The 17,471-nt window shown below is 37.4% G+C and overlaps 1 protein-coding gene across 1 annotated transcript; it reads left to right on the forward strand.

Moving 5' to 3' along the window:
- Positions 1-1,597: 1,597 nt before the first annotated feature.
- Positions 1,598-8,517, forward strand: PPD5 (PsbP domain protein (Mog1/PsbP/DUF1795-like photosystem II reaction center PsbP family protein)). The gene is made up of 11 exons (XM_089166536.1): positions 1,598-1,712; positions 1,790-1,956; positions 2,265-2,373; positions 3,658-3,707; positions 4,413-4,480; positions 4,567-4,662; positions 5,041-5,100; positions 5,247-5,306; positions 5,397-5,451; positions 6,257-6,306; positions 7,636-8,517. Exons 1-11 carry the CDS (start codon positions 1,633-1,635, stop codon positions 7,732-7,734), a joined length of 894 nt encoding a protein of 297 aa, XP_089022662.1. The 5' UTR covers positions 1,598-1,632; the 3' UTR covers positions 7,735-8,517.
- Positions 8,518-17,471: the final 8,954 nt, after the last annotated feature.

Here is a 17,471-nt window from a genome sequence, read left to right on the forward strand (position 1 = left end):
CCACATGATGCACCCTCTACCTCCTTTATGTGAAGAACGATCCCATGATCCATCAACTAAAATTTGAAAGAGAGCAAGTTCTTTAGAAACGATATGACTAGGCCTTGGATGAAGATCCCCATGAGCCATTTGAAGATCCATCATGTGAGATTGTAAATCTGCACATAGATAAGAGAAAGTAGTCATTGTATGAATTATGGAGGCATCAATCCCTCTAAAAAGTGCAGCATTCCTAGTATTCCATATACACCAAGCTAAGGCACTCCACATCTGATTCATTAGGGTTAAATTGTCATAACCATTGAACTTTATTTTGATAAAATCCATCCAATCAAATAAATTTGTCCCTAAAAAATCAGATGTATTAATACAGAAGGGAGATAGTCTCCAACACTCTTTTGCATGATGACAAAAAAACAAGGCATGACATACATTCTCCGAACCATGACCACAAATTAGACACAGAGGGGTAAGTGAAACATTTCTCAAGAAGAGGGAGCTCCCAATTGCCATAGCCTCATATAAGGATCGCCACAAAAATTGTTTAATCTTTGGAAGAGTAGGAATCTGCCAAATAATTTTTCAATATATTGAAGAGGAGGAAGAAGAAGCAACATTACCTTGATCATCAGCCATAGCTAAGCATTGATAATAAGCAGACTTCATAGTGAACTTATCATCCTTTGTTTTGTCCCATATCCAAGAGTCTAGAGTATTAGGAGACAATAAAGGGATTGTTAAAATAACTTGAACCTCACATGAAGAAAATAGAGACTAAAGTAAAGGTAATTTCCAATGGCAAGTGTCCCAATCAATAAGCTCTTGCACCCATATTAGACTATGTCCTAAAGGGGCACAACTAATGCCATGGAAAGGCAAAGTGGGAAGCCATGGGTCCTTAAAAATATGCACATTAACACCATTTCCCACCACTTGCCTAATAATGCCATGTTTGAGAATGTCTCTCCCAGACAGAATACTTCTCCAACCCCATGAACAATTATTTGGGATACGACATTCAAAAAATGGAATGTCTTTAATGTATTTTGCATGCATCACCTGATCCCATAATGAGTTTGAGTTGGTTAAAAGTCTCCAATTCTGTTTGGCAAGGAAAGCTTTGTTGAAACAATGTACATCCCTGAACCCCAAGCCTCCATCTCTTTTACTCATTTTACCCAATGAATACCCCTTCCTTGATCATTTTTCCACAAAAATTGTCGGATCTTTTGATTCATTTGTTTGCAAATTTCATTGGGTATGAGAAAACACGACATAGCATAGACAGGAAGAGCAAATGCTACTGCTTTAATTAAAATCTCCTTCCCTGCATGAAAAAGTAATTTTCCCTTCCACTCAGATAATTTAGAATCTAGACGCTTCAAAATAAAAGAAAAAATTTGTACTTTAGATTTTCCAATAGATGAAGAAAGACCCAGATATGTTCAATGAGAATTGACCTCTTTAATATCAATGACTGAGACTATATCAGTAGTAACTTGTAACTGTGTAAGTATCAGAGGGGGGTGAGAAATTTTCTCATTATTAATAATAATTTAACCAATATTAACCGTTTAACTGATTTTAATAGGGAGTGGATAACCAGCAACGCAGAATGCTAGAGGAAGAATAATGGCATCAGCTCTTCTTCCTGCTTCTCACTCCCTCTGCAAATCCAATCACCCTTTCTCCGCGTATTTTCCAATTTTCAGGTATAACATCTCGCTCTTGCTCTCACTCTCTCGTTATGCTGCTCTCATTTTTTTCTGCTCTGCATTTTTGCCTTCAGGTACCAAACCACAGGTGCTCTGAACCAGACAAACAGTATAGTACGAGACAGATTCCCACCAATTTCTTGTTCTTCCTTGGTAAATAATTCGGAAATTGGCCTTGGGAGACGTGATTTAGTGCTTTTTGGTCTTTCTTCCCCATTACTTTTTATGTTACCAGTTTCAGGTAAGTTGAATCGTCTCTGTAGTCATAACAAACTCTTTTCAGTTCTAGGTTTTCATTTATTTGCGTATGGTTGAATCAAGGGGTTTAGACATAACATGGGCTTCTCCTCTCAAGGTTAACAGAGTTCATTTTCTTTTCCTTTGTTTTCGGGCATGAACAAGTTCGGTTGTCACTTGGATTTATCTTTCTTTCTTTTCTTCTTTTGGGTTTTGAGGAGAAAGGGTTGGGTGAGGTGAGTGTTGAAGAAGGATTTGTTAGTGTCTGAATTTGTAATAATCTTATTTTATTTACGGTTAATTGTGTCATAGCTTTAGCCGAAGCAGAGAATGTTAAAATGGCCTCGCTTGTTGACGAGATAAACGCTTGCTCTTTTCTGTTCCCTGTGGAGTTGCCATCAAAGAAGTATGCATTCAAATGGTAAGTGAATTGAGTCACATTTCTGCAAGAACTTCCCCTCTCTCTCTCTCTCTCTCTCTCTCTCTCTCTCAAAAGGAAAAAGCTAGTAGTAAATTAAGACTATTTGCACACTTTTCGGTTTGTAATCTTGAAATCTATTGTGAAACTCAGGCATAATGCCCATTCTTATCATTCAGATTTCTCACACCTATTCCTGCCCATATCATCATTATCATTTCCTTCTAGCCTTTGTTTTTCTTTTCTAGGGCAATTCTTTTCAACTGAACATTTAAATTTCTGGACCTTTAAAATACATTTCACACTACATGTTTTGAGTTCTGTTGCATTAAGTTTGCATGGGACCATTCCGTACATTTCACTTTCATTTTCACTTTTTGGCTTTCTATCAATGCCTTTTTGATTGCTTAGACATTCAATTCCATACAACATGCTAGCTTCTATACAAATATAGTTAATCCCATTGGTAATGCATGGGAAATATCATAACATTACTTAAATAAATCAGAGACAAATAAGTGAATAGATCAAATTTGAGGACACAACTAATTCGCAACAGACTTAACCTGCTTGTTTGGATTTACGTCAGGATGTCACCCAGTACAAAAAACATAGGGCCTGGTTGACATTTTAATCATTGTTCTGAGACCTCAATAGATCGCTTATGTTGATGTTGTTGATTGTAAAGTATTAGTCTTTTTGTATAACATTACTTTCTATCAACTTAAGGGCTGGGTTTTGGTGCAATGGTTGGTGGACCACAGTTATAGCTTGAGGTCAAGGAATTAAAAGAGCCTCTCAGCAAAAAATTGCCGGGGTAAGGTTGCCTAGGAAAACTGCCCCCCCCCCCCGCCTCTGCATGTGTGGAAGCCTTCGGCACCGGGTTCACCCTTTTGTATTAATTTGTATCAACTTGTAGTTTGGCCACTGTTTCTGGCAATGCAACTGGATATCTTTCTGAGATCAGTATGACAATTGATTGATATACAAAATAAGTGGAGTAGCTAAAAATTGGGTAATGCGATTTAATTTGTTTGTTTTGATGAAAAAGAATTTGAAAAACCTTAAATTGAAAGAGACACAACAAAGGCCTTCCTTTTCTCAATCAGGGATTGCTCCGACATCACATTTCAGAAAATTTCCCCTCTCAAAAAGCGGATAAATATCTTATCTTTGGCATTAATATGAACTTAATCTTCTTCATGCTATTGTGTTTACAGAGAAATCACTTCTCCTCAGTCTTTTGTCATTAACTTTAGAAACCTGACTCTTTTATTCTTATGGAAGGGTTGAATCCAGAAAACCAGAGCGTTACTCATCAGCTGCTCCTTTATCTCGTAAGTTTAGTTATCTCAGGTTTTCTCTTTCCTACTGTACAACATATTTTCTTGTGGAATGATTGAGCAAAAGCTTTAAAGAACCATGTTGATCAAAGGAGGAAACCAGTTGATCTTTTGATAAAAAATTCTCATATTGGATGGTCAACAAACATCTGATAGTAAGTCCTCTTATGGACTGGATTAGCTTTCAGCTAAGGGCTGAGGTAATGTTCTAAGTTGGTATCCTTTAAAATGTTTACATGTGTGACAAAGTGATAGTCTGACATTTGGTGGATTGTATACAAAGAATCTGGGATGCTAAATTAAGCAGTTGAGTGGTGATAAGACCCTGGAATTAGGCCATGTGAGGCCATGTGCTGGGGAGAGAGTAAGAAAGAGGCTATGTCTTGGGGGGGGGTACAAATAGGGAAAAGTCATGAGTAGAGTACCGGGCATTTTTGTGTGAGTTAGGGCAGCCTCTGGCTGAGGGCACCATTGGGTGTGGAGGCGACAGCACCATTAAGACCAGATCTATCTTGTGAATTTATTCTGTTTTGCTGTTGAATTCCATAGTGAATTGAAGGTTCTTATCAAGTGGCTTTTTCAAAGCATTATATCTTTTGGGGGGAGAAGGACATTCCATTCCCTTCTTCCCAACTTCCCAAGTACTGATGATATATTAGGAAACATGATAGACAAATTAACTTTGTTGGTGGTGTACAGCTGATGCAAGACAGCGGATTGTGTCTGAGCGTGTTGACATAATTGATAACCTTATCATTTCTGTCTCGGTAACTTCAATAAAACCATACTTCAATAGGCAAGCCATCTGATCTTTTCTTGAAGTTTTATGGTTTTGATTTGGTTTATCTTTCAGGTAGGTCCTCCCAATTCATTGTTAAAATCCAAGGATAAGAGTTTATGGGATGCGAAAGAAGTTGCTGATTCTGTTCTATCTGACAAATCTGCATTGGTATTTCTTCAGTACTTAACTTAATATGGCTGTAAGCTTGATTAAGGATTGACGGTTCTAGTTTTTTTTCTTTTCTATCAAACTTTTTTTGGTGGTGGTGATGGGAACCACCCCAAGTCCCACAGCAGTGGGGCTGTCATGCACTGTTGTGCTCTTTTTAGTTTTTGGTGGTGGGAGGTCATTAAGCAGCATTTTAGTTTGTTTGGATCCTAAAGTTGACTAGAAACCCTTTAAAAGGTGGTCCATTGAATCCAAATTGAAGAATATGACTATTTATCATGCGTAGAGATATGAAGGCATCATGTCCATGGTAGCTGCTTCTCCAGACTGTCCAACCCAGTTTGAAGTTTTGAACTAACATGCTAAATGGCAATGCAGCGTATCACCTCGGCACAGCGGATGGCAGAGAGCTCAATTCTAGATACACGTTCTAATGAAGTGAGTTTCCAAGATTTTTCTTCTGTTCTCTTTCCTTTCCAAATTCCTGTATTCATTTTTATCCTGAGAGTGTTATTCCATTTTTATGGCCTCTTGAACCTTGATTAGAAAAATTCACATAATTTGATCTCACTGTTTCTTAACAGATTGATGGAGAGCCTTACTGGTACTATGAATACCTTGTCCGCAAATCCCCTACAAAATCTGTGAGTGCTCTCTCAACGTCTCAATTAGTGAAAATTCTGTTCAGCCAAATATGAAGGCTGCTTTTTCATAAATTTTATGGATTAATGCAGATTCAAGAGCCAAGTATTTTCCGGCACTATGTAGCTTCAACTGCTGAGAGAGATGGTATGCTCTAATTACCTATTTCTATGTCAAAATACTTCAATAACTATTTTGAGGATGAATGCAATAAATTAAAATGGAAGTGGAATCAGCATGAACTGAAGAGTCATTGTTCCTTCATCATCACCTAAAATAACTTAAAATAATTATTATAATTTCATATATACCCTTTGACTATTCCACTGGCTAATAAATTTTAATCTCTCTCTCCCTTTTAACTTTTCTACTTAATATATAAAGCTTTAAACTAAATATATGATTATAAGAAAAACAATAATATATACTTCTCCAATCCAGATTGGAGGAACTAGAAGAGCTAGGGGTGACCTAAGATAACCTTAAGAGAAGTGGTGAGAAAGGATATGCATAGCTTAGGCCTTGTATTTAGCATGGCCTCAAACAGAACTGATTGGAAGGCAAGAATCCATATAACCGACTCCATTTAGTTGGGACAAGGCTTATTGTTGTTGTTGTTGTTGTAATAATATATACTTCTCCAAATTCAATTAATTAATTATAAATAACGTATACAGAAAGATTCGATAGTTCAAGAAATATTTTCAAATCTATGATCGTATCAATGTTTCTATATTTCACTCCCTATCTTTATCTCTGATTCTCTGTACAACATATAAAGAGTTAAGGACATAAATAAATACAAGAAACAGAGACAAAAAGGCAACTTGGATAATATATATAGATTAGCAACCAATTACATGGATCTTGCAAATATCTATGTCATCATTTCTTAGTCATGTTTGTTTCACATTCAGAATCCCTATTTATCTTTGTGGACACTTTTTTGCAGGCTACTTGTACTCACTGAATGCTTCTACTCTAAACAAGCAGTGGAAATCTGTATGTCTTTTCTTCTTTCATTGTGGTTTGTTTGTGTGCTAGTGTAAGTCACAATATGAGGTTCCCAAAATTTTGCTCCTGTTATCAGAGCCAATTAAACTACGTTCTTCTGAAACAGATTTTGATGAAGTATTTCAGTCTTTCAGATATAGTTGGTCATGTTTTACCCATCTTGGTGTTCTGTATTGATCTTTTACTATTTGACCATTCCCTATGCAGCTGTCTAAATAGGATTACTATTGTTAGAATTCCAAATTCTGTGATTAGGTTAAGAACAGAGAAGAAGAAGAAGAAGAAGAAGAAGAAGAAGAAAGAAGAGTAGAAGATGAAGAGAAGAAGAGATGGAGGGGATGTGAGTTGTGTGCACTCCCCCTGCCAAGATAGCTTTATTTGTGAATTCTGGGATTTGGAAAAGTCTCCTAATCCTGATACATAAAGTTTCCTAAAACTGATTTCATATTATTGAAAGAAAATAAAGCAGAATACATGGCCAATGTTGCGGCCATGATGAATCCTTGTCAACCAAATAACCAAAAATAGAACCTAAGCTAAAATAAAAAGCAAAATATTAACAACTACATTATATATAACAATAAACTTTACTGCTGAATTCGTTATGGGTTTATCATTCATTTATTCTCACAGTTTGCCAAATCATTTCTTTTGTTGATATATTTTATGAAAGGTTATAGCTGAGTTGTTGTTTGTGGAGGTTTCCAATGCCACAAGTGTTGAGCAGGTGTTGCTGATAAGGCACCCACATGGCTAGGGATTTTTTTGGGAGTGCTTTTTTTTTTCTGTCTTATTGCTTTTTTTTTTTTTTTGGGGGGGGGGGGGGTTATGCAAAAGCATCTTGACTGATATGGCACAGAGATATTTTTCTACTATTTAATATACAAAGTATTAAAAATATACAAAATGCATGTAAATGCTGGGGCAAATGTTGCACTCAGACTCTTTTGGTTGTATTTTTCTTTCTTTAAATTTGGGGTGGTGCTTTTGTTATAATTGTATGAAAATGTTTTCCGGCCAAAATTCCAATACTTTGTCTCTTTGATTCTTCTCGCATAATCAAATTTTCAAAATCAAGTATGGTACTTAGCGTATGTGTGTCCTTGATATTCACAGATCTTTGACCCTTGAAGATTAAAAATAATAATACTGGAAGAATTAAGTGGGAACACTAATTTTGCTATGCTATGTTTGTCATTCTATGTCCTTTTGGATAGTGAAGCATTTTCGGCTTACTAGATTAGATTTGGTTCTTTAAGTTTTAAGAACAAATGATCATTACACATGTTGATGGTTGGATCTTTTTATGTGATACAGATGGGGCCTCTCCTAGAGAAAACAGTGTCGTCCTTTCGCCTTCTCCCTCCCACAGAGAACTATGTCCCTCCCTACAAGGATCCCTGGAGATTTTGGTGATGAAAATTGTTTTTCTTTTTTTTTTTTTTTTTTTGTTAATTTTCATTATCCGTCACATGATCTCGGATTTTTTGTTCAAGTTTTTGTGTCGTCTCCTTCTATATGCAATTCTTGTTTGATCCTTGTGAATACACTGTGACTTATCCCACAATTTCATGCACTCCATTGGGTCTAAGAGCCTTCACTTTGTTGTGGCCTTGGTATCAAATTGCTTAATGATGCATATGCAAGGGTGACCAACTCAAGATTAAATGGTATACCATCTTTATGTACTGTTCACAAGCTAGGTATTCTCCACTGTTGACAAGCTAGGTTTTCTCCTTGTGATCTCCAAAACCAACAAAGGTTCTTTGGCTTTGGTCAATCAACAATTATTTGATGGTTTCAGTATTTCTTGCAGGTGATTAATTCTCTCATGGGTTTCCCATCTCACATTGCAAATCAGGTAGTAACCTGCTATGTAGCCAAATTGGAACCGTTTTAAAGACTGAATTGCAACTTTTGCTAGACCAAAATTTTGTACGTTTGATTTCTGTTAGTTGATGATGACTGACCTTGGCTGAACTAATCATGGTAATACCAATCCGAGCCTATTCAACCAGATAAAAGATGATGATACATTCTTCAATTGCAACTCAAGGAGTCATAAAAAGGTACAACATCTATCCTGGAACCGTTTGGTTCCAGGATTTGAGACGCATTCTTCTCTTCTATAAGTTTGTTTGCCCCTTCCCCCCACCCCAATTTGAATTTGTGAGAACGGAAGGATGTGTTTGGTAATGTTCTTGGAGAAGCACTTTTGGTGCTTTTTTTAGGGTGCATTTGGTAATGGGTCAAGGAACAGTTTTTAGCATTCTTTTGTTTTTAAAACATTGAAAAATGACTAAAAAACATTTGGTAAAATGAATCGTTTTATCCTTTTCAAGAAACAATCCGGTTCAATTTTTGTGTCTTAGAAAACTTTTTGCAATACAACTTTTGAGTTGTTTGGTCTTGTCTTCTTTTAATAACAAAATATGTCTCAAAATTGGATAAAAAATGGAGATTCAACACAACTTTAATTTCCTTTTCACCTCCTTCAAAACGTCTCTTACTTCCAATTTCCTATTGAGGAAAACCTAATCATCTCTCACCCACACACATTTATCAAGTCCATCTCTTTGTCAGAAATGGACCATCTATTTCCCTCTAGATGAAGAACACATGTCCATCAATCACATTTAAATATTTAGATTAAGTTAAACAAAAAAAAAAATTATATTCTCTCTCTTTCTTTCTTTTTCTTTCTTTTTTTTTTTTTTTTTTTTATTGAAGAAGGGAGAAAAGAAAGAAAAAAATTATAGTCTGTAAAACTACTTACCTTTGATATCATCATTAGCAAGTGAGGACAAAATCAATGAGATAGCATCTACAGAAAAGAGTGTTTCCTGGGAGGAATTTACATCTCTAGTTAGGAAATCAACACATGTATTAATTTCTCAAAAATGATGGACAAAATTCCAAAGATTAAAATTCCTTGTAAGCTCCCTAATCTTCGTGACCAAGTTCATGACCCTCAGAGATGTAGAGAAATGTCTTTGTATTGATTGGATTGTCACCATTGAATATGACCTAATTTCAATTCGGTTGAAGCTCATGTTTATTGTGGTCTCCAACCCACACTTGATAGCAAATAGTTCCAAGCGGGTAATATTATCCTCAAGAACCCCACCTACCAATGCAAAAAGAATCATGCCATGTTGATTCCAAGCTATGGATCCATATCCACCAATATTTTCTCTACAAGATCCATCACAATTGATAGCAATCCAGCTCAGTGCCAGCCTTGGCCATCTAAGACACACGGCCTTAGGTATGTGGAAGGTGCCATCGAGCAAAGAAGTTCTTGTCCCCCTCCGTGTCTATGACGGTGGGTGCACAAAGCGAGACCATGTGTCGGTTCGAATCTTCTCATAAACTGCTTGTGCTCCAAATTGAAGTGGTTCCCTTGAAGATACAATTGTTGCGCTCTTCCCATATTTTATAAATTGTTGTTGTTACACCAAAGCAACGAACGTCTGCTCTTGATGAAGACCCTGTCATATGAGAGCATGCCCATTCAAGTTCAACATTCCAGGAGTTTAGAGGCCCACGTGAGAAACCATTAAGCCGCAAAACTTGGTGCCATATTCGTGCTGAAAAAGTGCAAGAAAAAAATAAATGATGCATATCTTCATCCCCATTATTGCAAAGTATATAGGAGGAATCAGTTTCAACACCCCAACTTCTCAATTGAGCCATGGTTGAGAGACGGCCACAACAAGCCATCCAAGTCAGAAAGGAGAATCATGGATGATTTTTCTTGGACCAAACTAATGACGCCCATGCCACTTTCACGGCCCTCTTTCTAATGTTGTCCCAAGCCGTTCGTAGAGAGAAAATACCATTTGGACTAGGTGTTCACACCACTGAGTCGCAAGGAAGGTGAGGATTGAGAAGAAGGTTCATAATTTCATCCCAATGCTCCATAATGATAGGGTCTACAATATCCATCTGCCAATTCCCCCCCCCCCCCATCATCTATGAGATGGCTCATCGTCTCAAAGATGCTTCTTCCCACAGCTTGGGCAATTATCATATTATCCTGTCATACATCCCTCCATCCAACCAAGGATTAGACCATAACTAAGTGGATTTCCCATCTTTTATGAGACACTTTACAAGCCCCACAGTCAAATTTCTAGTGTCTAAGATATGACGGAAGGACAAAGAGCATTGGGTGGGTCTTGGTAGTGATCAAACCGAATACTTTTTGACCCAGCGAGTTTTGATAAAATTCGCCCAACAAGATTGTTCACCACAAGCGCGCTTCCACAGATGTCTCATTAGGCCTGCAGTGTTCCATTCTTTCAAACAACGTAGGCCCAAACCACCCTCTTCATATGGAAGACAAACCGAAGCCCAAGCCACTTTGTATTTGTTGGTATGTGTGTTGCCATTCCAAAGAAATCTAACCATAATCATTTTTAATTTGTCTAAGATGTTGATAGGGATGTTGATAATATTGATCAAGTATGATATGATACCCATTAACACAAATTTGATTAAAGTCAAACCACCTGCATAGGAGAGTGCCCTAGAGCTCCAAGATTGTATTTTTGCTTCCACTTTATTGAGTAGACCATCATAATCAAAGACAGATAAGGTCTTGGATCCAAGTGGGATGCCAAGATATTTGATAGGAAGATTACCTTCTGGGACTCCAAGAATACTTGTAAAGGCCACTTTGGTATCGTTAGAGCAATTACCAAAAAATAGAGCTTATTTCCCATTGTTTATTGACAATTCATATTGAGATTTAAATCTTTCCAAAGCATCATAAAGGACAGTGGCATTTGATTGAGTTCCTTTTACAAAAACAATCAAATCATCAGCAAAATAAATAGTAGTGATACTTGGTTCTTCACAGTGTTGGTATGAATGAAATCACTTGAAATTGTTGTACTGGATAGGGAGTCAAAGAGCATTTGTAGCACTATGTTGAAAAGAGAAGGAGACATTGGGGGCATCCTTGTCTAAGATCCCTATTGGCAGTGAATATTGGGGATTGGGCATCGTTAACAAAGACCACATAGCTAGGGTCATAAGTGCAAAGTTTAATCCAATCAATAAATCATTCTGAAAAATTAAGTTTAGATAGCACCTTGAAAAGAAAGTCCATTGCACTGAGTCATATGTTTTTCTTAGGTCAAATTTGGTAGCAAACTTTGGTTGGCTTGATTTAAGATGATAGAAATAAAGAAGTTCCTGACACAGAAGAACATTGTTACTAATCCGTCTTTCTTGGATGAATGAAGGTTGTTTGGTTGATGTCAACCAATTTGTGAATGACGCCTTTCATCCTATTCGCAATAATCTTTGCAATAAATCTGTGGAGTAAGGAACTGACAGCAATAGGCCTATATAGTCATTGAAAGTTTTATGAGATTTACCGTAGGGATATAAGAGTGAGTCTGGAGAGCTTAACTTGCCATGAGACACTGAGGTTTTTGAAAAAAATCAGATATGGATTTACAAACATCCTTGCCAACAAAATTCCAGCAATGTTTGTAAAATGCAGCACCAAACCCATTAGTTCCTGGTGAACTGTCATCGTCCGTGTCAAAGACTACCGCTTTAATTTCATCATGGGTGATTGTTCTGAAAAGCCACCCATGATGAAATAGTATTTCTACCACATCGAGACTTTAAGGACCTGTGCAAAAATTTAGAGTTAGATTTCTATAGCCATCGTAATTCTAGATTTTTTTATCTAATTTGGAGTATGCCCAACCTCGGCCCAAGCAAAGGCGGGCAACCGTGTCTGCATCCAAGTCTTGAGAACTTCTTTAACTTCTTTTAGCCTGTGCATGAGAGAAAACATGGATCTACCAATAGTTGGATGCGACCATACTTCCCTGATTAGAGGGAGGAATTCAAGATGTTCAACCCAATGATTGGAAAAATAAAATTGCTTTCCACGTCAACGAGGTCTGTCACCAAGACTAACGACCATAGGGCTGTGATAAAAAAAACATTTGGATTTAAAAACTGGGCAGAAGAGAGAGGGTATCCATCTCTCCATGCAGGATTTGTCACTACTTGATCGAGTTTACCACCAATCCTCCCATCACCGGATCCCTTATTACTCCATGTATAATGACAACCGGACCATGAGAGATATTGCAACTCAGCTTCGTAGAAACAATTTTACATTGGCGCAGTATGTCTGGTACGAAGAATGAGCCCTCCTCTCTTTTCATTGAAAGACTTGTAAGCGTTGAAGTCTCCAAGGACCATCTAAGGTGAGGACATGTCACTAGCGATCATCTTCAAATCATTCCATAAATGATTTCTATTCTCCACGTTGTTGCTATCATAGACAACTGTTGGAAAATGCCATGTCAGCATTTGCCACATCAGCCTCCATTGGTTTTGATGATAACAAACATGAATTACTAATGGCTGTATTGAGTTATGTTGTTTTAGTTCAAGATGAGAAACAAGTGTACCAACGTCAAAGCCATATGCTCAAGTCAAGCCAAAGCCAAGATCATGCGAAGATGGACATGAAGATGGACATGAAGTCTAAGTCAAGATCATACCAAGATGGACATGAAGATGATCATGAAGAATGAAGTACAAGAAGACTCAAGAACTTCAATGATCAAGACTTAGTTGGAATTAGGACTTAGGACACTCTCGCATACATGCATATGTAAATATATTGAAAATATGTAATTCATGTCACTAAACTGACCTAGGACATAGTAGAAAGGTGTATGTGGCTTAGGTTTGACCAAAAAGTACAAAAACCCAAGCCAAGCCCAAGTCCCAAACTAAGACAGCAAAATTGTGCTAGACGGATGATTTGTTGAGACGGACGACCATTTGACCAGACGGACGTCCGTCTAGACTAAAAACTGGACTAAAATTATGTTCGTTTTTCTAGCCGTTGGGGATTGGGTTTAGGCACTTAAAGGTGTTCTATATAAGCTCAATTCACCTCATTTGAGAGGGTTAACACTCACACTTGATCACCCACTCCCAAAGTGATCCTAACCTCTCAAATTGAAAGAAAGACTTGTGCTTTCCCTCTCACTCTCTCCCCAACCTTGAAGAACAATACCAAGGTACAAAGTAAGCTTGTGAAAGTCAAGCTTGAAGTGATTGAAGGCGTAGGTGGTGCATACATATCCATTTGAGCATACAACTCACATTGCATCACATTCACACAAGAGGTACAGTGTCACACCTCTTGTAAGGTAACATCTTTCATTTGTAATTGTTTCAATTCTAGTCTAGGTAGATTAGAATTGGTCTTTGGGTGCTCTTGCCCATTAACAAAGATTGTAAAGGGTGCTCTTGCCATACTTGATTAATAAAGATTGTAAATGGTACTCTTGCCCCGTAATAAAGATTATTGTAAGGGTTTGATCTCTACCCATTGTATTGAAAGAGAATCATTAGTGGAATACTCTGTTGAGGCCAAGAGAGGAGTGGACGTAGACTTGTATAGTTGAACCATTATAAATCATGTGTTGTGATCTTTTGCTATTGTTTAAATTCGGTTGGGTTTTCAATTTACTTTGTATTTCCGCACAAATCAAAAAATTGGGACAATCCACTAGTTGCAACCGATTCACCCCCCCCTCTAGATTGCACCAACAATTGGTATCAGAGAGGGAGCTCAAATTAAGATTGAAATCAATCTTTAAAAGAGTCAAGGATCATGGACTTTCCTTTTTATGAAGCTCCTTCAAGAACCAAAGGTCTTAACACCTCTAGACCTCCATACTTTGATGGAGAAGGTTTTGCCTATTAGAAAAATAAGTTTGAAGATTTTGTTTGTGCACATGATTTCGATGTTTGGAACATCATGACATGTGGACCAAACGAAGCTCTCAAAATAGATGAACAAGGCAATAAGGTACCCAAACCCAAAACCGAGTGGACTCCAATCGACATGGTTAAAATTCAATTAAACCACAAAGCAAAAATATTTTTGCAATGTGCTTTAAGTGAAAGAGTCTACAATAGATGTGGGATTTGCAAAAGTACCAATGAAATATTTGATAAGTTGGTTGTCACATATGAAAGGACCGACCACATCAAAAAGAGAAACTTAGATGTTTATATGCTTCAATATGAAGAATTTAAAATGTTAGATGATGAGAACATTACTTCTTTATTTAGTAGATTCACTAACATTATTAACAAGTTGCATAGCCTTGGAAAGGAATTGGCAAATGAGGATGTGACGAGGAGAATTCTAAGAGCCCTTCCACCCTCATGGAGACCCAAAAAGACCGCAATTCAAGAAGCGGGAAATTTGTCAAAAATCACCATTCATGAGCTTATGAGATCTTTGCTTGCTCATGAAGCGAAGCTTGAAGAAGACAAGCAAGTTCTAGCAAATGTGCAACAGGATCGAAAGAAGAAATCCATAGCTTTAAAAAGTGCCACCAAGAAAGAAGAAGAAAGTGAAAGTGAAGGAGATGACTCGGACATTGAGGAGAAAATATACTCAATTGCCAAAGAATTCAAGAAACTTCTCAAAAATAAAAGAGGAAAGCATCCTCACAAAGGAGAATCCTCAAAGGAACACAAAGGTAAAAATCTTTCTAATGAAATAACTTGTGTATCTAATGTTACTTGTTGTAAGTGTAGGAAATCGGGTCACATCAAATCCGAGTGCCCGAATGAAGAAAAGAAGAAAGCCTATATGGCCAAAATATCCTACATCACAAGTGATGATGAAGAAGATAAGGAGGAGACTGATGAAGAAAGAATCAACTTGGCTCTAATGGCATAGACCAAGGAAGAACAAGAAAACCTTGAGGTAAATTCTTCCTATAATCTTAATTCCATTAGAAATGATGATAGGGGCTTAAATGAAATAATTGACATGAATAGGGACAACTTAATTGAAGTCTTGTCCAAAATAATTAAGGACCTCGAAAAAGTCTATTAAGGAAGAGTGTAGTGTTATCTTTTCCTTTTATGCATTCATGTAGGGGGAGAGTGCATATGTGAGGGAGAGAATTTCTTCTTATGCATTAATTTAGGGGGAGCATAAGAAAAGAGGGAGAGTTATTTTAGGGGGAGCATTTCATGCTTATTCCATTTTTGTTAATGACAAAGGGGGAGTGCTATTTGAGGGGAAGCATCTCTTATATTGTTTGTTGATGACAAAAGGGGGAGAGAATTAAATGAATTAGATAATTCATTGGGAAAACATGTGATAATATGCATATGAATGAGTTTTTATTGTTGTTAATGATCATTCATATTTTTCATCATTAATGTGTTTGTCATCATCAAAAAGGGGGAGATTGTTGGAAAATGCCATGTCAGCATTTGCCAATCAGCCTCCATTGGTTTTGATGATTACAAACATGAATTCCTAATTGCTGTATTGAGTTATGTTGTTTTAGTTCAAGATGAGAAACAAGTGTACCAATGTCAAAGCCATATGCTTAAGTCAGCCAAAGTCAAGATCATGCCAAGATGGACATGAAGATGATCATGAAGAATGGAGTACAAGAAGACTTAAGAACTTCAATGATCAAGACTTAGTTGGAATTAGGACTTAGGACACTCTCGCATACACGCATATGTAAATATATTGAAAATATGTAATTCATGTCACTAGACGGACCTAGGACATAGTAGAAAGGTGTATGTGGCTTAGGTTTGACCAAAAAGTCCAAAAATCCAAGCCAAGTCCAAGTCCCAAACTAAGACAGCAAAACTGTACCAGACGGATGACCGTCTGGGTAGACGGTCGACCGTCTAGTTTACTGATGTTGTTTTTCAACACAGTAGGCTAGACGGACGATTGTCTAGCCCTGAGTTAATTCAACCGGCTACTTTTAACGGCTAGTTTGTTGAGACGGACGTCCGTCTGGATTGAAAACTAGACTAAAATTATGTCCGTTTTTCTAACCGTTGGGGATTGGGTTTAGGCACTCAAATGTGCTCTATATAAGCCCAATTCACCTCATTTGAGAGGGTTGACACTCACACTTGATCACCCACTCCCAAAGTGATCCTAACCTCTCAAATTGCAAGAAAGCCTTGTGCATTGCCTCTCACTCTCTCCCCTACCTTGAAGAACAATACCAAGATACAAAGTAAGCTTGTGAAAGTCAAGCTTGAAGTGATTGAAGGCGTAGGTGGTGCATACATCTCCATTTGAGCATACAACTCACATTGCATCACATTCACACAAGAGGTAAAGTGTCACACCTCTTGTAAGGTAACACATTTCCTTTGTAATTGTTTCAATTCTAGTCTAGGTATATTAGAATTGGTCTTTGGGTGCTCTTACCTATGAACAAAGATTAGTTGGGGGCTCTTGCCCCTTAACAAAGATTGTGAAGGGTGCTCTTGTCCTATTTGATTAACAAAGATTGTAAATGGTACTCTTGCCCCGTAATAAAGATTATTGTAAGGGTTTGATCTCTACCCATTGTATTGAAAGAGAATCATTAGTGGAATACTCTCTTGAGGCCAAGAGAGGAGTGGACGTAGACTTGTATAGTCGAACCACTATAAATCATGTGTTGTGGTCGTTTGCTATTGTTTAAATTTAGTTGAGTTTTCAATTTACTTTGTATTTCCGCACAAACCGAAAAATTGGGACAATCCACTAGTTGCAACTGATTCACCCCCCCCCCTCTAGGTTGCACCAACAACAACTGTTAGAAAGAATTATTTAGAAGAAACTCGAGTCTTTACTTTAGCATGAATTAGTTGACTTGTTGTTTTGAGGGAAAGGATCTGCACATTCTCATCATCCCAAAGAAGCCAAATCCTCCCTCTAGGAGAGTCAAAATAAGGTGTTGCTATTGTCTGGTGAATGGCCAAGACACCCAACCAAAACAATGTAGCTTTACTCGTGTTTCAATCAAAGCAAAGATATCTAGTTGATTATTTTACCCTAGTCTAACACAACAATGACCTTATTGTCATCTCATAATCCTCTAATATTCCAAGCCCCAAGCATCATAATTAACAATGAGGAAGGTTGGGCTAATTAACTAGGTCATCCCCGCCTTGAATCATGTTATGTTCCTGCTCCTTGTTAGCTGGATCAGATGGTTAACAAGGAGCAGGAAAATAATATGATTCACGGCAAGGATCAAATGGTTAACAAAAAATGTTATATTCTCTAAATCTGACTTCAACATTTGGATGTGATTGATAGACATGTG

The sequence above is a fragment of the Hakea prostrata genome, chromosome 8 (assembly GCF_041222555.1).
Source record: "Hakea prostrata isolate BN-2017 chromosome 8, UWA_Hpros_2, whole genome shotgun sequence".
NCBI lineage: Eukaryota > Viridiplantae > Streptophyta > Magnoliopsida > Proteales > Proteaceae > Hakea > Hakea prostrata.

Bases quoted from the DNA above. Each gene is read 5' to 3' on its own strand.
- PPD5 (XM_089166536.1), top strand. From the start codon at position 1,633: ATGGCATCAGCTCTTCTTCCTGCTTCTCACTCCCTCTGCAAATCCAAT. The intron at 5,307-5,396 runs GTGAGTGCTCTC...GGATTAATGCAG, and splicing joins GCAAATCCCCTACAAAATCT to ATTCAAGAGCCAAGTATTTT. The intron at 6,307-7,635 runs GTATGTCTTTTC...TATGTGATACAG, and splicing joins TAAACAAGCAGTGGAAATCT to ATGGGGCCTCTCCTAGAGAA.